This window comes from Lutra lutra, chromosome 2 (genome assembly GCF_902655055.1).
Source record: "Lutra lutra chromosome 2, mLutLut1.2, whole genome shotgun sequence".
NCBI lineage: Eukaryota > Metazoa > Chordata > Mammalia > Carnivora > Mustelidae > Lutra > Lutra lutra.
In genome coordinates this window covers 183,771,137-183,795,573 of record NC_062279.1, presented here as the reverse complement: position 1 = coordinate 183,795,573, position 24,437 = coordinate 183,771,137, and the positions used below count along the sequence as shown (strand labels likewise).

General features: G+C 46.4%; 1 protein-coding gene across 2 annotated transcripts in view; it reads left to right on the top strand.

The window, feature by feature from the left end:
* USP46 (ubiquitin specific peptidase 46) overlaps window positions 1-24,437 on the top strand; it is a 55,477-nt gene that overhangs the window by 6,746 nt on the left and 24,294 nt on the right. For both annotated transcript variants that reach the window (XM_047719271.1, XM_047719272.1), the window contains exons 2-4: window positions 16,629-16,709; window positions 19,198-19,411; window positions 20,804-21,033. In XM_047719271.1, coding sequence (XP_047575227.1) covers window positions 16,629-16,709; window positions 19,198-19,411; window positions 20,804-21,033 — 525 coding nt within the window. The remainder of the gene's footprint in view (window positions 1-16,628; window positions 16,710-19,197; window positions 19,412-20,803; window positions 21,034-24,437) is intronic.

Below are 24,437 nucleotides of genomic sequence, written 5' to 3'. Positions count from 1 at the left end.
CAAGTATTCACTTTATTTTATTTTTTTATATCAGTTCAGTTAGCCAGCATATAACGCATTGTTGATTTTTTGGTATTGATTTTGTTGGTTGAGTAGCACTTGGGTTTACCATGTGTTGTGTTTGTCATGACAGCTTTGAACTTGTCTCCCTATGCCTCTGTTTAAAGTTTCTCTGTGGGACCTGCCTCGAGGAGAAATTGCTAGATCCAAGGAAAGGGGCATCTTCAGCTCTTGGTACATTGCTAGGTGGCTCTCCAGAGCAGGTGTGCCCGTGCGCGTCCCACCAGCGGCGCTGGGGGGCGCCAGCTGCTCTGCGGGCTTGCAGACGCCCGGTATCCTGAGGCTGACGTTTTGCCAGGCTGATGGGTGGGAAAGGTATCCTGGTGATTTGAAATGTTTGCTTTCCCGTTTATTAACAAGGCCAGACATCTTTTCCTGTGTTTATGGGGCTGGGTGGTTTTTAATCCAGGGACTCGGGGGACAGTTTTCCCGGGCTTAAGAGTCAGGATGGCAGTGTGGCTTCTGTCTGAAAACAGGGAAAGGGAGGATGCAGGGGAAAACTGGGAGGACCGAAGGACAAGTCCAGAGCGGGAGGGCAGGAATGGAAGCTAGAGGCTGAGAGAACGGGAACAAGGAGGTGAAAATGTACAGTGAGAAGATTACAGACCAGAAGTGAGAGGTGCAGTCACGGAGCGCTGTGAGTGCATCTGGGCTGCCTTACTGCGCTGTCCTGGCCTCTCTGTTCAAGGTACGTCGTGCCCGCTTTGGTGAACTGAAGTCGGCTTTGGTGAACATGTGTCCGTTTCCGGGGCCTCTTCCGTGGAGAGCAGCAGCAAGGCTGGACTTAGGGAGTTTTCCTGTTCACCCAGTTGCTTTTTGACGTTCTTTCAGAAAGGCAGTGTGTTTCTCTGGAAACGGTGCTGCAGCGAATTGCACACGTGCCTTCATTTCTCCAGGACGGAGGCCTTGAAACGGAAGAGCTGCTCCGAGGATACGCCTGGCTGCGGCTTTCCTGGGTGTTGCCAAATGGGCCCCTGACATGGTTGCATGACATGGAGCTTTTTTGGTGTGTGGCTTCTGTGGCCCTAGTCCCAGAGCCTCTGGCTGGACAGGGTGTAGGTAGCTCTGGGGTGGGTTTTAGGCACGTGGGATTTTTATTTTTTTTAAGTGCCACAGCTGATTTTGATAAGCCTCTGAAGCTGAGAATCCAAGGTGTTAGGCAGCTCGGCAAGGACAGGACGTTCGGCACAGGGCCTGGCACATCTGTGCCAGCTGCTCAACCAAGGATTACAGGAGAAGAGAGTGAGGGGCTGTAGCGAGCTAGAATGGAAGAGTTGCTGTGCCCGGAGGCAGGCTCGTCAGATGTCACTGTCCGCAGGAATTACCTGGGGATCTTGTTAAAATGCAGAGTCAGATTCAGTGGGTCTGGAGTGGGGGATGAGATTCTGCGTTTCTAGCACGGCCAGGTTCTCCCAGCTTGGGGAGCACACTTAGAACAGCAAGTCCCAAGGGGGAAAGAAAGAGACCGACTTCTTTTCTTCCCTACGGCTTTCAAGTGCACAGAGTTTGGGATTTGGAATCCTGCTAGGTAGATCTCGAAGCCCGTTTCTTCATCTCTTTGTAACACAAAGAGGAAGGTGATAAAATACCTTTTGCACAGCATTTTCGGGGAGACTCAAAGGAGATCATGCTGCCTGTGAAAGCATTTTGTGAACTGCGATGCTCTCACACACATTACGTTCTGTAGTCCTCATTCTTTTAGGGAATTAATGGTTTCCTTCAGTTTGCTCAAAGCACAAAGCTATTGTTAAAAGAAATTGAACAGATTTAGGGAAAGCTACCAATAAGTTGAGGTAGTTTACGGATACACCGAACACCCGGAAGGACAACATACCGACCTCTGAGACTCCCTGGTTTATTGGAATTCTGCTTTCATTTTGACCGGCCGTCTGCGGTTAGTGGGCATTTTGGGAGGAGTGGGATGGGGGTGGGGGTTGGGCACAAGCAGAGGCAAAATTCACCTTGTGGTGTGGTTCTGAGTGCAGGTGCTAGGAAGCGGGGGGGGTTTCCCTTCTCACTGGTTTGTGGTAGGAGAGGAATGGGGCTAGGGAGAGCCCCACAGCTCTCTCCCACTCAGCTCTGCACTGTAGCAGATGACAGGACAGTAGGGAGGCCCTCTGATTTATTCCCCAAGTCAGACACTTCTCAAAGTGTGGAGGGATGTATTCCAAGTGGTTACTGGGTATTACTGATCTACTGTAGGTACAGGCAGAGTTACTCAGCACAGACCAGGCCTGGGGTCAGCCCAAGGTTAAGCCGCCAAAGGACACGGCCATTTAAATGCAGCATTTCAGGGTGCTTTATTTATTGGGGATACTGCCTTGTCCACCTGAGAGAGGCAGTGTGGTCTACAGGGGGAGGGCAAATAAAAATAAAAAAGTGACCTTCAGAACTGGGGTGTATTGAATGCTGCAGTTTCTTCCCATTCCCAGCCTTTACTCTTTTTATTCGCACTTTTCCCCTATGTCTTTGAATCACTTGAATGTCATAGTAGTTTTCCTTAAATCTGTTCAACTTCGTTTAATCTGGCCTCGTTTTGTGCTAAGGCATCTGTGAGGTGTAATGGGTTTGATGAGCTAGTTATATGCTTTTCTAATGCATATCAAAAACATAATTGCTAGAGATGCAAATATCAGAATCATTCTGCTGTACACCTGAAACTAATATAGTGCTGTATGTCGATGATAAGTCAATAAAAAGACACAGAATTGCTAGAGATGGAAGTGTTCATACTTGAGCTACCTAAGATGATCTCACCTCCCTCTGGGATTCATGGGTTCTAGTTTGGGGAGGCATTGGCTCAGATAAGAGGTTCTTCATGGCAGGTTCAATTAACTGGCTATTTGAGGATCCCCCCCCCCTTTTTTGTAAGTAATCTCTTTGTCCACCGTGGGTCTCGAACTCATGACCCCAAGATCAAGAGTCTTATGCTCTACTGACTGAGCCTGCCAGGCACCCCTGGAGGAACAGTTATACCAGTTAGTAGACGACAGGTTGGTCAGCTTCCTTGGGAGGCCGGTTAGCCTGTGGAGGAGATCCGGTTGGATGTCTCCCGCTGCTGTGGGTTGGGTGTGAGAGTTGCCGTTGTTCCCACTCCCAGAGATGCTGTTTGTCACCCATAGCGTGGGGGTGACAGGAGAACTTCCCTCCCTGGGGCATTGTGGGGCTGCAATGGAATCATTAACGTTTGGTGCTTACCCAGGACCTGACCTTTCTACTAGTGTTTTCTTCTAGTGCCCCTGGCTTTTGCACTAGCACTGGAGTCCAAACGATGTAGCAGAAAGTGCCCTGGTGTCCAAGGTCTCAGGTTCCAGTGTTGACGCTGCCACTCTGTAGCTTTCCAGGCACGGGCCGGGTGACTCAGCCTCTCTGAGTCTGAGACGTGAGGAACCCCTCCTGCTGGGAGCAGCATGAGAAGAGGAGCTCCATGGGGCAGGGTAGCCTGGTTTCCAGTTGGAGACCATACGGGGGCCGGGGGGGACCAGAGGGGACAGAAGGAGGAAGAAGCTGTGATTTCCTACTGAAATGTCGATGGTAGACAAGGTGCTGATGGCGTGTGGCGAAACTTTTGTAATCATCAGTAAGATACTGTGTTTTTCCCTTTCATGATGATGAGGGCACATCACGTAGGCGGAGACTTTTCGCCATCTCATAGGCATCCGACAGACTCTTGTATTACCTGGCACACACAGTTCGGTGTTCCTAACTGAGAAACACATGAAATAGCTAAGCTCAGTTTCTTTTTCTTTTTTAAGATTTTATTTACTTATTTATTTGAGAGAGAGGGAGAGAGAGAGAGAGAGAGAGCGTGAGCATGCGTGCACCTGCACAAGCCGAGGAGGGGCCCAGGGAGAAGCAGACTTCCCGCACCCCCGGTGGCAAGCAGGGAGCCCTCCGCGGGGCTCCGTCCCAGGACCCTGGGATCATGACCTGAGCCAAAGGCAGATGCTTCACGGACTGAGCCACACAGGTGCCCCTAAGCTCCATTTCTTCTAAAAACAAAAACAAAAACAAAACTTAAAGTTTTAAAAAAGATGAGTTCCCACCGTAGGAATTTCCAATTGTGCAGAAGGCTATAATGTTGACGATACACACACCATCCAATCCTTGCCTCCGCGCGCTTTCTCCTTGCAGTTCCCTCTGCTTCTGTTCATTGGTATCTTATGCATGTAGAAGCAGATATGTTTATTTCTCTCGTAGTTTTTAAAAAACACAAGCAATGCTTTTAGCCTGTGCTGGTCTATCCTGATCTGCCCCTTGCTTTCTGTGCCTTGGAGGTGGGTAGGGCTAGTCTGGGAAGAGCGTCCCCATTCTTTTTTAATGGCTTGTGGAGTATTCAGTTCCATGAATGTACTGCCCTGGCTTAACCAGCCCCCCACAATGGGCCGAAAGGTAGTTTTCCAGTCTCTGGCTTTTACAAACAAGGCTATAGGGAACATCTATCCATCCATATGTCCACATATAATTTTCACTTGTGGGGATAGAGCTGTCACCTCATTTCTTAGAAATGGATTTGCATTTGTAACTTGGATGGATTTCACCAAATTGCCCTCCACCAGCAGCAATGTGCGACTTGTTACCCACAGCCTTCTCAAAGCCGCGTGCTCTCCAGAACCCTTGTGGTCTCTGCCAGTCAGGGGGATAATGGTGTCCTCGTGCACTTGTAGTTTGCATTCCTCTCCTTAGAAGGGAGCTTGAGCAGCAATTCATACATTCAGGAAAACAAGCTCCATTTCATTTAACTGTTTTGTTGTTGGCAATTATTTTCCGAGTCTGTAGGGAAGGACCAGTTTTACTTTGCCTTTCAATCTGTCACAGACTGGTATTTTTGTAAAATACAATAAAAAAGAATTATTAGCAAAATGGAGTTAAAAACTCCCAAGATACATAAGCACACAAACCCCTCTCTTTTATGATTAAACTTGACAGATACAAAATTACTCTATCCTTTCGTCTTACCTGTTCTTAGTTTCTGAACTTAGCTCATGGCAGTAATAATACCTTGAGTGATATTGCTGTAAAGAATTCCTGACTCGTCTCTTTTCTCCCATTGCCACCCTGTTTGGGGATGAGAGAAGAGAGCACAGAATTTTCTATTTTCTTTCTTTTTTTTTTTTTTAAAGACTTTATTTATTTGTCAGAGAGCGAGCAAGCACAAGCAGAGGGAGAAGCAGGCTCCCTGCCGAGCAAGAACCCTGATGGGGGCTCGATCCTAGGACCCTGAGATCTTGACCTGATCCAAAGGCAGACGCTTAACTGGCAGAGCCACCCAGGTGCCCCGAATTTTATGTTTTCTATTTCAGAGTCAGTAGTAGATGCTTTCATTCCATTAGGGTAAAATATGTCTGATGGTGCAGGACTGATTCAGAGGGCAGGGGTGCCGTGCAGACCCATCCGGCTACACTAACACCTTGCATTCTCCCATGCTGTGATGGGGTGCTGGTGTCCTGGTGTTTCATTGATGAAGACCTCGAGCTTGAATTACTAGAGGGCGTTGGGTGGGTGGAGAACGCTAGAATCCCCATATAAGTCAAATTTGCAGAGCTGTCCTCTTTGACCTGGGGCTTTGCTGGGAGCCCGGGCCTTCCTGTGCCGCTTTTCTGGGGAGTGATGTGACGGCAGGTGCTCCGGGGTAAAGTAGGAGCTGCGAAGACCTCATAAGCAGGATCGTGTTCTTGGTGGCTTTGTTGTAGAACGTTGGATTGGGAAGGAGTTTTTGCTTGTAGCACACTGAGTTCAGTGACTGTGGGTGAAATTTCCTTTTTCTCCCCCTCAGCCAGAAGATAGACACTGACCAGGATCTTTTGTTCTGCTTTTGAGTTGAAATTTTCCCCTTACATGAGGACTTTTTTACGCTGTCGCTAGGCATGTGGAGAGCTGTTTTACAAACCAGAGTCTCTGGCTGCTCTTTAATGTCCCTTCCCGTGATGACTGGGGATCATTATGTATCCCAGGGTCATCTTTCTTCAGCAGCAGACGTCTTTGTTTCTGTGTTATGATCATTAAGTGAAGTCATGTTGAGATTTTTTTTTTTTTTTCACTTCTTTCTCCCTCCCCAGTATCCTGTAAGGCATGAAATGGCCTGCTACCGTGGCGCAGGATGGAAATGTACTTTAACTGCCTTCTTGTGGATCACGGCCCCCCGGGGAAAGCCTGGAGAGGCCCGGGAGGTGGCTGAGCGCTCTCGCACCGGGAGCCGGGGTTGCAGTGTGACAGTGTTCAGGTCCTGGGTTCACAGCAGATCCTGGGTTCACAGCAGACCTCTGCTTCATACGAACACCTGACCTTGGCCGGGTCCTCAACCTCCATTAACCTCATTTCCCTTAGCTATGAAATGGGGCTGGGGAGTCCCCGGGAATGATTTTTTCTGAATGGAGAGTTTTGTTCAGTGTTGCTCCCTGGGACTGGGTGACCTGTCTGCTGTCTGAGCAGGATGGACATCCATAGCCACCTTGGGCTGTCACGCCCCCAGGGGTTAGTTGACGAGGGCATGAGTGCCCGAGAGCCAGGGACCATGTGCTCAGAGGCAGCTCTGGCTCTCTGCCTAGTCCCTGGATCTGCAGCTCGGGAATTACTAAAAATATGAATGAGAAGATCCTCTCCCCTGACTGGCGGTCAGGGGCCTGGGCTCGGAATCCTAAAGGCCTACATTAGAGTCGTGTCTCTGCCTTTACAGACGGAGTGAAGGTGAGCAGGTTCTTTCCCTTTCTTCAGGAGTAGAACAGGGATAACAAATGTGATCTGGCTTGGGCTGGACGAGAGCAGACGAGAGGAAGGGAATGTAAAGACGTGCAGTCTTTGAATGCGTAGCCCGTGCCACTTACCCCCTTCCCCCCGTTTGCCACATTACTCAGTCGGCAGATTGATGTCGGTGCCTTATTACACGCCAGAGGCTCTGTTAGGTCCTGGCAAACCAACCGGACGTGATAGAGCCTGGCCTCGTGGAGGTTATGGTCTCGTGTAGAGATCACCAGGCTTTTCGGTCAAGGGCTAGATGGTAAAGATATTGGGCTTTTTGGGCCACAGTGTCTCTGTCACAACTACTCCACTATTGTGAAAGTAGCTGCAATAAATCAGTGGACTGTTGTGACCGTATGCCAGTTCAACTTTATTTACAAAAGTAGCTGTTCCGGATTTGGTCCATGGACCATCACTTCCCAACCTGTGGTTCAGTGGGAAAACATGCTAAATAATCACCAGGATGTTATTACAAATCATGGTAGGTTTTATGAAGTTCCATACAGGATTCTGTGAGAGAAAGGTAAAGGAAGGTAGCTTTGAAGAAGTGGCATCAAAGCAAACTGGCGAGGAGAAGGCAGCCAGAGAAGGGAAAGTGGGGGCCGTAGCTCAAGGGCCAGGGAAGTGGCCACACTAGTTCTGAGCCTGCATTTCTGTCTTTTAGAGGTATAGTGGATATTTTGTTCAGAATTACAGTCTGCATTTCTATTTTTTAGAGGTATGACAGATAGCTCGCAGCTTCCTTTGGATTAAAAAAAAAAAAAAAGGAAACTTTCCTGATATATAATTCATACCAATTCTCTCCCCCTTCCTCACCCCCTCACCCTGTTATAATCTTAACACTGAGAATTGAGTGAGCTGTATTAATAACACATTTTGGGGTGCCTGGCTGGCTCAGCTGGTGCGTGTGACTTTTTTTTTGGAACAAGAGAGACAGAGAGAGAGAGAATGAGAGTGCGTGCATGAGTGGGGGAAGGGACAAAGGGAGAGGGAGAATCCCAAGTGATTCTGCACTGAGCTCGGAGCCCTTTGGGGGGCTCAATCTCACAACCCTGAGATCATGACCTGAGCCAAAATCAGGAGTTGGATGCTTCACTGACTCACGCCCCTGGAGTGTGTGACTCTTGATCTCAGGGGTTGTGGGTTTGAGATCCATGTTGGGTGTAAGAGGTTACTTTAAAATTAAAAAAAAAAAAAAAAGTCTAAAAAAAATATATTTTGTTATGCGTTCTTGCGGTAGGTTCTTTTTCTGTTACATTGTTTTCCTTATATAACTGTCAGTAACTAAAAATTTATAAGTTAGAGCAGTAAGATTGCACATTGTTTCATTATTAGGTATAAAGTTTTTTACCCCTTAGAACTCATTTCTATTTTATTTTAAAGATTTTATTTATTTTTGAGAGAGTGAGAGAGCACAGTAGGGGAGAGGAGTAGAGGGGAAAGCGAGCTCTCTGGTGAGCAGGGAGCCTGATCTGGGACTGAGCCGAAGGTAGACACTTAATGGATAGAGCCATCCAGGTGCCCTCATTTCTACTTTTTGATGCTGTTTTCTCTTTTTGCCTTGTTAAACTTAATATTATTTTCTTTTCCAGCTTGGCTAAAGGTTCACAGGGCGTAAAACCATTTGGGGCAAAAAAAAGCCCATTTTCCTATTGACTACATCCCGAGTTTTTTCTGACTTCCAGCCTCCGTTGTATATTTGCTTTAAACAGGTTGCAGTGTCCTGTAGAGATTTTACAGAAAAGGACAGGTGTGCTGCTCACTGTGGCTATTTCATGGGGTGCCTTGGAGTTAGGAGTTTGCCTGTACAGCTTTGTGACCTCTTCAAGTTTTCCTTCTGCCATTCTGGGATTCTTCTGACCCTCCTTGAGAGTCAGAACAGTTTCATGGTTGGGAGCATCCTGGGGTGAGTTCAAACCCAGTTCGCCGCACTTGGCCGTGTGAACTTGGATAAAGTTCACTACCGTCTCTGCATCCCAGTCCTCTTATCTTTAAAATGGGGACAATAATGGTATTCACCTCTAGAGTTAAATGGTGAGGTGATGGTGACAGGAGTAAAATACACATCCCGTCCTGACGGCAGTGACTGGGTGTAGTAAGGCTGATGTGTGTTATCTTTTGTTGTTACGATGACTAATTATGCAACTCCTCCGTAACCATCCCTAAATTGTGGCAGGTGGCTCCTGACTCATCCTGAGCTCTCGGGCTGTGTCACCTCATTTTCGTTTCACTCTCTCTGGGAGGCTGTAAGAATGACCTTCAGTCATCAGAAGTCAGGGACTACTAGTCCTTGTGAAAGCTCGTTCTTGGTGTATGTTTGTACTTTGAAAACTTAACTTGATAAATAGAATGGCCTTTTGAACATAGACCTAAAAATGTGTTTTCAGCTAACAACATTCACTTTGTCATATATTTCAACCCTTGGCTTATTATTAAGGACTTGTTCTCTGAGTACTCAGGAAATCCTTATATGTTGTTTTTGGCCTTTTGTGTGTGTGTCCCTTCTTTGTGCAAACTTGAGCGAGGCTGCCTATCCTAGGATTCGCATAAGTGGGCTGTCCTGAGGTGATCTTGGGCAAGGAGGCTTACTTCTCTGGGCCTTGGTTTTATTGTCTGTGAAATGGGTCTAGCTGATCTCCAGGGACACTTCCTGGTCTCTGCGGTTTTCTGCTCAGGCACTCCCATATGATGGCGATAGTCTCATCGGCTTTTATAGACCTCGTAGTGTCGTTCTGATTGTATCATTCTCTGGGGCGAGATTCTGTGTCTTTTTTATTCCCCCGTGGAAGACATTCTAATATGCTTTGCTTATAAACTGCTTTTAAACTCGCTTTGAAAAGAAACGCCTTTTCTCTGTGCATCTGAGGCATCTACAATTCACCCTTCCCGGTTGTTCTTGTTGTTTATTTGCCGATTTTGTAGCCCCCCTCGGCAGTCACAGAATTGCTCTCAGAAGGGCTGTGAAGAGCTAACGTTACAGTCTTCTTGTTGGAACTTGTCCCAGCCCAGATTCTATTTTTAATAAAGTGTGGCGCATTGTTTTTCAAAGGCCACCACATTTTTTACTGATGGAAATAAGATCTTTGTGCTTCTATACCTCCAGACCCTGTGATTTACCACCACAGATTGGGTTTTCTGTTCAGCATCTGGCCTCGGAGCGATTACCCTCCATGCCTCCCACTCTGTCTTTTGTGCTTCTGTGCGGGGCGCGAGCAGGAGCGCAGGCTCCCGGCTTTGTGGGCTGCCCTGCCGTTGACATAGTGCTGGTGACAGCCCGGGTTCTGCTTTACTCCCCCTGCCCCCTGAGCGGTCAGATGGGCTGGACACCAGTCTCTCTCCCCTCTCAGCCAGGAAACCGAGGCCAAGAGAGCGGAGTGACCAACACCAAAGGCAAATTCCTACTGGGAGGAAGAAAATGGCCAAATGCAGTCTGAATTACGTGCTGTGGGCTTTAGATAGCTGGTCTGCTGGATATTAGTTTGCTAATTTTTATTAAACTTTTTGTATGACAAAATAATACGTGCTCAGAGTAAAACATGTAAATGGTTGAGAAGAGAACCTGAAAAGCCCCTTGGTGATCTCCCAGCCCCGCTCCTAGGCCCTAGGGATGACATGAATGATTTCTGCAGTATTCTGGAAGGGGCTTCCTTTGGTGCAGGGGCAGTGAGCACGGGCAGGCCTGGTCGGCTGTGTTCATGTGTGGGCCTCAGGTCGAGTGCTGGGCACAAAGCAGGGCTCCACGTCTGTTGATGAAATGAGTGACATTTCCAGTATTGGCCTACGCATCGTCACTCTCTAACATGCTTTAACTTAATACTGTATCTTGGAGAGATTTTCATAGCAGTACCTGTGTGGCAACTTTACTGGTTGCACATGCAAGGGAGCGAGAGAGAGAGAGAATCTGAAGCAGATTATGAGCTCAGGGCAGAGCCCGACACAGGGCTTGATCCCACAACCTCGAGATCATGACCTGAGCTGAAACCAAGTATTGGATGCTTAAGCGACTGAGCCACCCAGGTGCCTGTTAACTTTACTTTTTAAATAGTTGCACGGGACTCCGTCATATGGTTCGCTGTAACTTTTTAACTAGTTCAGATTGTTTCCACCTTGTTTTCTGTTACAAACCTTGCCACAAGGACCCTCTGAGACATTGCTGGCTAGTTGTTCCCTCATTATCCATCTTCCATTTCTATTTTTTTTTTAAGATTTTATTTATTTATTTGACAGATCACAAGTAGAGAGGCAGACAGGGTGGAGGGGAAGCAGGCTCCCCACTGTGCAGAGAGCCCGATGTGGGGCTCGATCCCAGGACCCTGAGATCATGACCCAAGCCGAACGCAGACACTTAACTGACTGAGTCCCCCAGGCGCCCCTCCATTTTCCATTTCTAATATTAGCTAGTCATGGCTGCTCAGATGAAGACCACTCTTGCCAGCCTCCCTCGCAGCTAGGTAGGGATGCCATACGGGTGCCCCAGGTGGGAAGCAGGGCTTATGTGGTGGAAGTTTCCTATTGCTGCTGTAAAAAAACACATACTTAGTAGTTTCAAATGACACATTTATTCTCTTAGAGCTCCAGAGGTCAAATGTCCTAAAATCAAGGTGTCACCAGGCTGCACACCTTCCAGAGGCTCTAAGGGAGGATGTATTCCCTTGCCTTTTCCAGTGTCTGCGGCTGCCTACATTTCACAGCTCACAGCCCCCTTCACATCCGCTCTTGGAACTCTGCTTCTGTTGGCGCGTCTCCACACTGACTCTTGCCTTTTGTCTCCTTCCTCTGTGGACCTTGTGGTTACACCGGGCCCACCCAGATAATCCAGGTCCTCTCCCCATCTCAAGATCCTTAAATTAATCATACCTGCACAATCCTGTTTGCCATGTAGGGTCACAGATTCACAGCTCCAGGGACAAGGGTGCAGACATCTTTCAGGGGCCATTCTTCTTTCCGTGACAGGCACTCCCGGAGCCTGGGGGTGGTCTTGCGAGGAATTCCCTGAGCGTGATGGGGTGCAGCCTGGTGAAGAGGCTGGGGAAGAGCCTTCAGATGGGGTGGGGGGGTGGAATTTGAAGTGTGTGAGGCGTGTTAGGAATGGGATGAAGGCTGTCATGACAGGCCAAGTCGTGGGTGGCCAGAGCTGACCCCAGAGACAGCAGGGGGGAGTTGGTGGTTTTAGAGTAGATTTGTATTTACAGAGAATACTCGTGCTGCCATGTTGATGTGGGGTTAGAGGTGGGTACATGGGTGTTGGTGGCCACTTAGGATGTTGTCATAACTCCGGTGAGAGTGGCCTGGCCTTGCTGGCGATGACAGGAGATTAAAGAGAAGCAAATGGCCTGAGAGATGGAAGGAGAGAGAACCCAAAGACAGGGTGGGTGGGTCAGGGAAGGCCCCCAGGCTAGATCTAGTCTTGGCCAGAAAGCAGGCAGCATTGTCTGTCATTTACTCTGTGAGGAAAGACCAGGAAAGGGTTGGATTTGGGGGGAAGGAGAAGGTGAGGCTCTAGTTTGGAGTAGACTGATTGGGAGCTCCTCAAGCCATTGGAAATGTCCGTACGCATCCAGTCTGAAAGAGCTCAGAATTAAGTTTTCTGGGATGAAGATGAAGTTGGAAATGGTAGCTGCTGCTTGAGGTCCCATGAGTGGTTAATTGCCTGGACCCTAGAGAGGGGCATGGAGAAGAGGCCTCAGTGTCTGGAGAAGGCCAGCCGCTCAGAGTGCGCCCTGGAGTTGGCCATGTTTGGAGCACATCAGGGATGAAGTGGGGGCAGAATCCAGACGAGAGATGTGGAGGTGAAGAAAGACAAGCCTTCAAGAGTATTAGGACGATCTCTAACAAATTGTATTAGTGTCCTGTTGCTGCTATCACAAATTACCATAACTCAGTGCCTTAATCAATCTGGATTTATCATTTTGAGGTTCTGCAGGTCAGAGCTCTGAAGTGGGCCTCCCTGAGCGAACGTGAAGGTCGTCCGGGGTGAATCCTGCCTGGAGGCTCTAGCAGAGACCGTGTCTTCCCTTTTCCAGTTTCTAGAGGCTACCTGGGTTCCTTGGCTCCTGGCCCCCTTCCTTCATCTTTGAGATTGGCAAAGGCTGATGGAGTCCTTCACACATGGCATCACTCTGATCTATCATCTGCTTCCATCTCCCACTTTTAAGGTTGTTTGTGATCACTTTGGACCCACCAAGAGAATCCAGGACAGTCCCGCTATCTTAAGGTCAGCCGACTGGCAAATTAATCCCATCTACAACCTGAATTTCCCTTTGCCATTAAGGAAATATAATCACAAGTTCTGGAAATTAGGACATGGACTCTTCAAAGGACCATTACCCTGCCTGTATACGTACATTTTTTTTTTAAGATTTTATTTATTTACTTGACAGAGATCACAAGTAGGCAGAGAAGCAGGCAGAAAGAGAGGGGGGAAGCAGGCTCCCTGCTGAGCAGAGAGCCCGATGTGGGGCTCGATCCCAGGACCCTGAGATCATGACCTGAGCCGAAGACAGAGGCTTAACCCACTGAGCCACCCAGGCGCCCCCTGTATACGTACATGTTGAGGTGTAAACGGAATGGTGTAAGAAGCCCCACTACCCAGCACTCAGCTTCAACAATGAAGTTGTATCCCCACGTCTCCCCACCTCAGCACTGGATTTTTTTTTTTGTTTTTAAGGTATTTATTTATTTATTTATTTGAGAGTGTGTGCAGGCATAAGAGAGAGCACACAAGCTGGGTGGAGGGGCAGAGGGAGTGGGAGAAGAAGGCTCCCCGCTGAGCAGGGCTTAATCCCAGGACCCTGGGATCGTGGCCTGAGCCAAAGTCAGACGCTTAACCGGCTGAGCTGTTCAGGGGCCCCTCACCACTGGATTATGTAAAACAAATCTTAGACGTTCTGTCTGACTCGTCTGTAGTTGTTTCGGAATAGAGAATTCTTTAAAGAACTTGAGCTGTGATGCGACGGTGACACTGGTGGAGGTCACTGGGGGAGAGGTGTGGGAGAGTGTGCACGCATGTATTTTTAGTGGGAGAGGCACTGAGGCATGCTAAATTCTTCACGTTGACCTTCAGAGCCCGGGGCAGAAACAACATGGTGTAAACACCTGCCCCGAGCCTTTACGACAGGCATGTTCAATTCTGATGGGAAGGATCTAACTGTAGAGGAGACATCGGCTTGGACAAGAGAGAGGTCTCCTTCATTAACAGAGGGACATAGGTTGGAAGGTTTGGGAGTGAAATTAAGGGAGTTCCTCCCTGCTGGTTTAGTTTAATTCAGTTAATTTTTTTTTTCCTGTATTGAGTCGGAGGCCAGGGAGGGGCACAGAGGAGATCTAGGGGATGTGGAGGTTTTGATGAGCTCTGGGAAGGTTGGAAATTGTCGTCGTGGTGTGGAGAATGAGTGCCCTGAAGAGATATTGTTTGAAGTGGGACCTGTTCAGGGCCACTTGAGTGAATTCGGGTGAATCCAGCCAGCTTGGCTGTGTGACTCCCACTAGCGTTGCACATCTGTGTGGGGGTATGTGTTCAGAGAAGGTGGACAGTTCGGTTCTTGCTGGGTTAGTTTTCGCTAGGTGGTGTGCCCAAAGGACAAGGTGTAGGTTGTTTGTAAGAGCCGTGGAAGTCATGATCCCTGGGTTCTAAGCTGAATAAGAAAGAAGGGGAGTGAGAGGTTCTGGGCAGTACATGGAGCTGTGGTGCTGGGATGCCTCAGGAAGCCGGCAGCCAGAGCTGAGCCTGGGTCGACGGCAGGGCAGTGAGCATATCCGGAGGACGTCTCTGGGAGCGAGGTGCTAGAGTGGAGCCGAAGAAAAGACTGCTGGAAAACAGGACATCCAGTTACGGAGAGAGCAGACTGTGGGACTGGCCCCCCACATGGGGATGGAGACCACTCTGATGATGGCAGGAGATGGAGGGTAAAGGTGGGTCTTCTGTGAGTGGGTGAGCCAGGGGAGGAGACAGGAAGGGCCTTGCAAGCACTGGGAGGCGTGGGCCTCAGAAGGACAGGTGTTTTGAATAGGTTTTTTCTATTAAACTTTGCCCTCCGTATGAATGATCACCTCCCCAACTCCCCCTCCAATGGGAGAGTATTAAGATAGGTTGAAAAAAAGCAGACTCGATCCAAGAATTCCTGAATAGCAAAAAGCACGGATCAACTTGAATATACGGCTGCCTCGTAAAGGGAGATTTAATGAGCTCTGTCTCCATGTGCTGTACTTTTATATCTGACATTCCTCCTGGGCTCTAAGCCATATATTCTAATGCTGCTGCTTCCGATATGGCTGTGGGGGTATTTAATATGCATTATTTGTATTGATTTATGATTGAGATAGAGCTTTTTTGAAAGTTTTTAGTGATTTTTGTCTATGCCATAAAATCCTGCTATAATATGCTAAACATTTTTTAAAAGATTTGGCGTTGGGGCGCCTAGGTGGCTCAGTGTGTTAAGCCTCTGCCTTCAGCTCAGGTAATGATCTCAGGGTCCTTGGATCGAGCCCCATGTCAGGATCTCTGCTCAGCAAGGAGCCTGCTCCCCCCTCTCTCTCTGCCTGCCTCTCGGCCTACTTGTGATCTCTGTCAAATAAATAAATAAAATCTTTTAAAAAAAATAAAAGATTCGGCATTATGTATGGGGTTGCATTATTATGAAAGGTGGTGAAAACTACACACACACACACACACACACACAGTGAAACTGTTGAACACGCAGATGACCACCAAACTCAAAGTCTCAGAAGACAGGAAAAGGAATTCAGAGTGGTGGGCCGTGTAATGGACCTAGAGGACATGGGAAAACACTTGGCCCTTAGCAGTTTGTTCGATGTGGTTGCTCTCCTAGCATTTGTTAAGATCGTGGCCTCCCAGCTGTGACTCTTGGGTTCAGGTCCTAGCTCTGCCACTTATAGACTGTGGTCCTTGGGCAGATTGTAAACCTTACGTTCCTATTAAATGGGGGTTATGATAGTACTTACCTGTAGGATCGTTGCGAGAGTCAATAGCACAGTCCCTGCCACATAGTGGGACTACCCAGTAACTTCCCACCGTCTTGTTGGAGCGTTAAACTTGACTTACTAATTTGATGCATTTGGGAAGTGTTGGGTTTTAAAGGGCATTGCTCCCTTATTCACAATATTCCTTGGACATTTCATTTTCCCAGGTAAGACCCCCCTACCCCCCGCAACCACTCCATTGAAAGTGTCAACTGTTCACACTCCACCCTGCCTCCATACCTCTCCTCCACCCCTCCTCCCTGAGGTCCACACCCTTAGTTCTGACTTTATTTTTCGTCTTGGCACTCACGACTTTCCAGTATATTGTCTAGCGTATTTGCTTTTTCTTTCTGGCTATCTTCATCCGCTAAAATGTGAGCTCTGTGAAAGTGGGCTTCCTTGTCTGTTTTTTTCACTGTTGGAGTGCCACTGCCTAGAACAGTGCCTGGCACATAGTGGGTGCACAGTAAGTCTTCATCAGAAAGGAGAAATGGACTTCGAGAGTGGTGATATGAATCTTTAGACCACTAAGTATCATAAAAGCTGTCGAGCTTAAACATGGTTTATTCACAAGTTCTTAATGATAGTTTGCTTCTTTGCCTATCAGACCAACTTTCCTGTTAGAAGATCATCGAAGCCCCCAAGTAGAGCAGGTTTGAAGGGATGATTAGGTTGGATGAGGGGAAGAATAAGGCTGACATTATTAATTCATTTGCTGATTTACTTCTGACACATTTTTTCCTAGCACGAACATCACCAACCACCATGAGGACCCGGGGATCAACAGAGGACTCTGCTAAGGGTCTGTTGTCCATTTTACCTACAACAGAACTTTTCTTTTTCTCTTTCAGGGCACCAATGCCTCTGCTCTGGAAAAAGACATTGGTCCAGAGCAGTTTCCAATCAATGAACACTACTTTGGATTGGTCAACGTAAGTATTCAAACATTATTATTTTTATCAAATGTTTGAGAGCATTTGAAGCAACTTAATGGTAGTTTTCCTTACTACCAATTTTTAAATAATTGTTCATGTGCCTTAGTTCCTAGGAATGGCACATGTTGGGAAGGGAGAAGTTTAGTCCAGTTTTTAAAAGTGTCAGTTGTCCCAGAAAAAGGGTGTAATTATTGCCTTGTTGGGTTGGATTCTCATCCCCACCCCCCCTCAACTTACGCGATTTCCTTTGTACATATAACTTTCGGAGCAGTTTTGTTAGACTTTATGTCCAGATCAGCTTGTATCATCTGGACGAGCTCCTTGGGCAGTCTCTGTTTCAGTGCGCGTCAGTACAGCCAGAACGTTAAAGGTGTTACCAGCTCATCCCCAGTAACTGTTTAACCATGTAAGTTGATGGTGGTACTTAAAACAGAGGTGGGTCATGGGGGAGAACCGGGAACTGTGGATCGCAGAATTCCTTGGCCCCATTTTGTCTGTGCTCGGCAGTGGCTCCCTTGTGTGTGGCCACACTTGGCAGGCTCTGCTTCCTTGGTAAGTTGATCCTAAGTACTAAGGCCATATTACCCGCTACCCTTGTGAGCTTTCTTCCTCACCCAATCCTTCCCCCTCTGGCACGGAGGTTTTCCACACACCAGGTGTTAACTCCTCTAAGTATACGGTTTTCGGGAACAACGGCTCTCAGCAGAATCTGCCCATACCCACGTGTTGTAAGTGGTAATTTCCACTGGGGAAGCTAGAAATGTTCTCAGTGAGTGAATGCCAACGTGTGGCTCATGGAAAGAACGTTGGCTTTGAAGTAATACGGACTGAGTCTAAATTGTGCCCGTGCTGTTTCCTAGCTGTGTATTCTCGAGCAAGTCACTTAACCTCTCTGAGCCTTCATTTCCCCAGCTGTAAAGTGAGACCATGCGACCTTTATTTCGTGGGTTATAGTGAAGGATCGGTGAGAGCTCCTAATGAAGATCCTGACGGGAGTCTGAAACACACTGTGGACACTCCGTGAATGTTAGTTCCTTTTCTTTCCCGGGAGTCATCCCCTGGCTCGGCGCCAAGCGTTACTGAAGTGTGTCTAGGTTAGGGCGAGGCAGTGGGTCGAAGGGCAGAGGATGCATGGGAATATAGGGTGTTGTGTGGGCAAAACACTGACTCCTAATTTTATTAGCTTTTTCTAGTCATTATGCACAGGCCTCTGCTTAGCTCTGTGAAGATAGTTACTCAAATTGTAAGAAATTCTGCCTTTACTAGGGAATATACGAATGGGGAGAAAAGAATGAAGGCCATTTCCTAGTTTGTGGAAGCGTTGTGAGATTAAATGTATTAATAGCTTCATTTATGTTCACTTCGAATGGTAATTCATGAAAGTTCCAGCTTCTCTTTAAAAAGAGGTTTGTCTCCTGTTACATAATTGTGTCAAAGTAGATTAAAGTATGTAAAAATAGGAAATGTTCTATCTTAGCACACGTAGAAATGTCACATTAAGTATGGCGGAGCATCTGTTTCACTCTTGGGAAAGTGGCACACCAGCCAACAACCAGTCTTGAGAAGATGTTCAAGTTCTATTTTAGTCTTACGCAGCGTCTTGAAATCTATGTTATTAATCTCGTGATTTCTTTAAATTTTTCCCTTTTCGTTTTCCTATGTGTGGAAAACTCTAAAGGGATAGTGATAGTCCTGGCTGTGTTCTGCCAGAGTCGCAGTCTGTGGAAAACCAGTGAGACGATGGCGTTTTCCCTCTTTGATCATAATCTGAGTGTCCATGGTTCTTGAGAGGAACAAAATATTATGGTGTGGGTACTCGTGTGAGTACGTAGGGGAGCAGGAACCGAGTGCTGTCGTGTTGGGACACTCGCCATCTTGGCAGAAACCAGATGGAGGGTGACTTAGGAGCTGGAGGGGAAGAGGCTGGTGGGATGACCTAGGGGGGACCCCTCTTTGCCTCCATTGCTCTGAAGTGAGGACTTGTGCTGTGAAGTGATGAGCGGGGGCGCTAGAATCTTGATGGAGAAAAACTAAAGCAAGTTCCCGTGGAGTTAAGGGTATTTCACCTGAGCAAATGGTTCCTAGTTCCCGGATTTCTTTCTGATGTGGATTTTTATATTCTGTCTTAGTGGTTTCCATGTGTTTCAATGGGATCTCTCTTAGCTACTTGCCTGGGTCGCCATATTATGTCCCTTTTTCTTCCCACCCCCCCCCTTTTAAGCACCACAAGGTCTCCTTAGATTTTTTTTTTTTTTTTTTAAACCAAAGCTCATATCATTTTAGGGACTTTTATGGGCCGGAGAGGCCCCAGGTGGATGTAAATTTCATTCCTTTCCCTGGTGCTCAGATAGTCCCCGGTGTGACGAGTGGTTTGCTAGTCTCTCATGTGGCGAGCAGGACGCTGCCCCTGGGGGATCTGCGCTGGTTCCCGGAGGGTGGGCTTCCCCGGACCGTGAGCTGAAGTGCCCCTGTTGTCCCTTGGCAGTTTGGAAACACGTGCTACTGTAACTCCGTGCTGCAGGCCTTGTACTTCTGCCGGCCGTTCCGGGAGAATGTGCTGGCATACAAGGCCCAGCAAAAAAAGAAGGAAAACTTACTGACGTGCCTGGCAGACCTCTTCCACAGCATCGCCACGCAGAAGAAGAAGGTTGGCGTGATCCCACCAAAGAAGTTCATCTCGCGGCTGAGAAAAGAGAACGGTGAGTCCTGGGCTTAAGGGTCCGAAATACGAATTCATCGTTCTGTGGCTCCCCCAAAGGACTCTCCCCTCTCCTTTTTTTTGAAAGGGAAAAAGAGTCTGGCCAACTCAAAAATCACTTTTTTTTTTAAAAGAATATGTAATTCTCCATTTCTACCCCGCTAACATAAAATAAGTCTGCATTAAAAAACATGCGTATAAATTCAGATCTATCATTCCATTTTGGAATGGTTTTTTATTTGTTCCACCTTGGGAGTTGTTTTTCTGGGTAAGACCTTTGTGAGAGAGAAATTGCCCAAGGCAGCCTTGTAAGCAGAACGCAGGTAGGAATGCATAGGTTGGTACAATAATCGCATAAAATAGTACTCATATAAACTTGTCATAAGTGATTAAAGTAGAAGTATATTTTCTAATCAGAGCCTTGCTGTTTTAAAAAGAATACCTCTGACTTTTGCCCAAGACAATTGAAGGATATTAAATTGGAATCTTTATATTATTAAAATGTCCTGCTGTCACCTGATTTTTTTTTTCCCCCTGGTTTTTCTATCTTCTTTTTCGGGAAAAGTGGTAGTAGAGATGAGCTTGTTCCGGAAGCTTCGCGTTGGTAATTTCTACGACTAGAAATAGTTGATACACAACTTGTGTTTATCCTAGATTCCAGCCTTCCTGCAGCAGACTTGCACAGTTAATCAGATGTTTGTTTTGTAAAGTCTCATTTAATTTGATTGCTGTCTTTTAAAGTTGTTGTAGTTTATATGTACCAGAATAAAAATAATCTGAGCAGGAAGCAGAGCACTCCCGAGTCTCATCGCGAACATGATTAATAATGAAGTTTTTCAGCTGCGTTCGCCTCCTGATTGTCCTTCTAGCAGGGAGCAGCAGGAGGCTTCTGGAATCCTTTGTATTTGGTTTCAGAACTCTGTCAGATACAGGGATCCCCCATCTCCCATATGTGTTTCCTTTAAGCTGCTTCCAGTTTGGGTCAGGGTTTAAGATGATCTTTGGGAAGAGACCCCAGTTGCTCTAGATAAATTGCAGAATGAATAATGGATCGTTGGCGGTCACATCATATTAAGTATTGATATTTTATCAGGGAGCGTATGAAGTAATTTCTGGGGTTTTCTGTAGGATAAAAATCCCATATACAAAATGCATATGGGATGACTTTAGGGAGCTAGGGGAAGTGTAGTTCTTGGTGGGTGGTAGAAAAAAGGATAAAAAACAAAAATTCTTCCGAAGTTTACCCATTAAAGTTGCAGAATAGAGGTGGATATATGTGATACCTGTCCAGTTGACATTTCAGTATGAAAATTGAAGTGTGCGCGTAAAATGAAACGTTTTGTGTTTGCTTTTCAAGAACCACAGATCGAACTAATGACCTTCTCTCTTCCAGATCTCTTTGATAACTACATGCAGCAGGATGCTCATGAGTTTTTAAATTATTTGCTAAACACCATTGCGGACATCCTGCAGGAGGAGAAGAAACAGGAAAAACAAAACGGAAAGTTAAAAAATGGCAACATGAATGAACCTGCAGAGAGTAATAAACCGGAACTCACCTGGGTCCATGAGATTTTTCAGGGAACGCTGACCAATGAAACTCGATGCTTGAACTGTGAAACTGTAAGCACTGGGAGGGTGTTCGTGGAGCTGGCGTGGGCCTGTTTGTCTGGGCTCTGCCGGCCATGAGTGTGCTGTGGGCTGTAGCACTGGCAGTTCTCTGCAGCAGATGCGGATGATTCTGCCAATGTCTGTGAGCCCTGGGGGCAAACTTTCGGAAGCGTGTCCCCATCCAGGGTGTCTCAGCTGGCTAAAGCAGACGGATGAGGGGAAAATCTCAAAAACTGAATTGCTGTGCGTCACGGGCAAATTGGAGGGTCCGTGTATTGACCTTCACCAGTTACCTTGAAAAGGGTTTGGTCACTCAGAGGTCATGTGAGACGTAGACTAAACCATCCCCCCAACTTAAAGGAATCAGCTGTGGGTTGGTGAACTTGAAGTTGGAAGTTGGGCTTGGCTTTTGATTCCGCCACAGTTCGCTGGGTGTGCGGGTGAGTCCCTCCCAGTGCTGTTGCCAGGACCGGGGAGGGGTGTGTGTGGGGGGTTCATGTGTTTGGATGAGTCTGGCACACAGTAGGCTCTTCCTGTAGTTGAATTCGAAGACACGGTCTCCAGAGCATGAATGACTCAGGATGTCACGTTTGCTTGGTGTCTTTGATTTAACCCTGTGAGTGGCCTCATCCTTCGGTGGTTAAAAGCCCACTTTAGATCCAGGGTGCTGAATTCGTATGCCGGTTGTGCCAAGCCTTAGTTACGGGACCCTGGGCGTGTTTATTATTCAGCCTCTCTGTCTTCACTCTCCTCATCTGTAAATTGGGTACGATGAGAGCACCTTTGTCATCGAGTCTTTTGGGAGGATGAAATGAGTTAATAGTTGGAAAGCAAACAGAGCCTGTGTGACAGTGCTTGGCACATAGCAAATATGCAATGAATTGTCAGCTCTTATTATGTACTGTAACTACTAACAACATAGCAAGTCTGAGTTCATAAGCAATCTCTCCGTTTCTTCACATCGCTCAGAAAAATTCTGTAGGATTGTGCATCTTTCTGGAGGAGGGAGAGAGTACCTCTCATTAGTTTCTGCGAAGAAACTAGGACCCAGAAATGATTAAGAAATGTGGATTTGAGTGCGAGGTTCTTTGTTCTTTTGGCAGTCTTTCTCCTGTCCTTTTAAATAGTTCTTGAATCAACGTTCTGATTTGTTCATTGTAGAAACAGCTAGAAAACATAGCTAAGCAAAAAGAGAAAGAAGAGGGTAAAAGTTACCAGTAATCTCCCCACCCCGAGATGATGAATTTGTAACATTTTCTAAAAATTGAGATCACATTTGCCCAGAGGGAACCGCTTGAACATTTTGAGATATATCCTGCCAAAACATTTTCTACACATACTTTTTTATCTAGAGATCTTTCCTCCCTCCCTTTTCCTTCTGTCCCTTTATATTTTATATTCCAGTAAAATCCAAATGAGTACAGAAGTAGAAGAGTTGAGTAAATCCCATATGGGCATTACTACGACTGTTAACGCGCCGGCCCGTCTCAGTCATTTCTTGTTTCATGACTCCTCCCCCACCCTTGACAAACCTGGTCATTTTTAAGCAAATCTCAGAAAACTCATCATTTCATTTATAGTTTCTACACCACTTTGTTAGAGATCTCTAAAAGGTAAGACATCTTTTTTTTTAAACAAAAGTACTTTACCATTATCACACCTAAAAATAATTCCTTTACATCGTTATTCACTTAGTGTTCGGGTTTTTCTGATTATGCCATTTTTTTTTTTTTAAGCAGTTGGTTCATTCACATAAGGATCTAAACATCATTCACACACTGCCTCCCGCCAGTTCTGTCTCAGTCTAGAAGTTGCCGCCCACTGCTCCCCCTCCCTTCTTTTTCTCCTTGCATTTTAGTTATTGAAGAAATCATGTTTGTCCTGTAGAATTTCCCACATTCTGGAAGCATCCTGTGGCATTAACAGGTACAGTAAAATGGCAGTATGTTTCTGCCGTCCTACTCTGTCTGTATTTAACCCTCTTGTTTTATATTCCTTTTCCTTTCTTGCCACCTTTTGTATCCGTGATACTATTTATTTATTTATTTGTGCATCTGCGGTATTGTTAGTTCCAGATTCTCTTAGCGTTTACTCTAGAGACTGCCATATACATCTTTGCCTTTAGTTAATTTTTTTTTTTTTTTTTTTTTTTTTAACCACTTCCCCAGCATTGCTAGACCTCGTGGGCTACTTCACCTCCTTTTCCTTCTTTTGTTTTATTGTTTTGTGATGAACTCGTGTCTTTTAGCATTTAATGTGTTTTAAATCCATTGCAGTTTTTTATTCTTCTTGATACCAAATGTATTTTTAGCCCAACTTCACTCCCTTTTAAACATCAAAATCAGGTCTATATTGTAAATATTATAATTTGCAGATTTATAGTCTTTTTTTTTTTTCTTTCTTCCCTCTTTTTGATAAGGGAGGATTCGTTCCTTGGCACCGTCTTCACCTCAGCTCTTGAACCTGCTCGTTCGTCAGGTTCTGCGTGTTGTGTCTCTTCTCCACCCTCCACTTCTCTCAGTCCCCACGGCTCACACCCTGGCTCAGCACCCCCCGCCGCCCCCACCAGCTCTTCACTGCCAGTCTCAGCTGAATTGCAGTAACTTCTTGCTGGATTTTCTGCCCTTTCTCTTGCCTCCTCCGTGTTACTGTCCTGTCCAACTAGTAATAGTCTGTCCTTTGAATATTTGGTGAACTTGAGACTTAGTTTATTGAGTATTTGGTGAACTTGTAACTCAAATGCATCATTCAGTTTGGCTTGTTTTTGGTCTTCATGTGAATGAAATAATACAATATGTATTCTTCTGTGTACTGTGTTTTAGTTTTGCTTTCCTGTCGAGTGTCCCTTGTGGGATTCAGTTGTGCTGTTGCGGGATGCAGTCATTCATTTTCATTGCTGTGTAGTAGTCCATGCGTGAATAGGAGCCAGTCCACTAGTTCATCTCACTTTTGGTGGATATTTGATTGTTTCCGGTTTGGGGCAGCCATGAGCAATGCTGCTATGAACATTCCAGTTCATATAATCCAGTGTATGTAAATCTATCTCTCTCTAAATATTTTTCTATATATATATATATTTTTTTTTAGGTACTATGGTATGCTTATCAGAAAACTTCTTGTCCCGTTTTACACATGGAGCGTATGATCATTATTTCTCCACATTGTTGTCTATACCTACGATTCTTAGATGGCTTCACTTTGGGTAATATGGTGGCTGTGGAGCTGAGTCTTAATTTCGTTCTGTAAGTACCCCTCCCGGCACCCTGCCTCACCTGCTGTGTAAAAGCACGGATGCCGAGGATGCAGTGAGAGCCTTGCCTTTCTGGAACTTTGATGTGGAAGGCAGACCTTAACAACAAAAGGAATAGTGAGTTTTGTCACGACGATTGTAAAATGGTGTGAAGGAGCGGTACAGA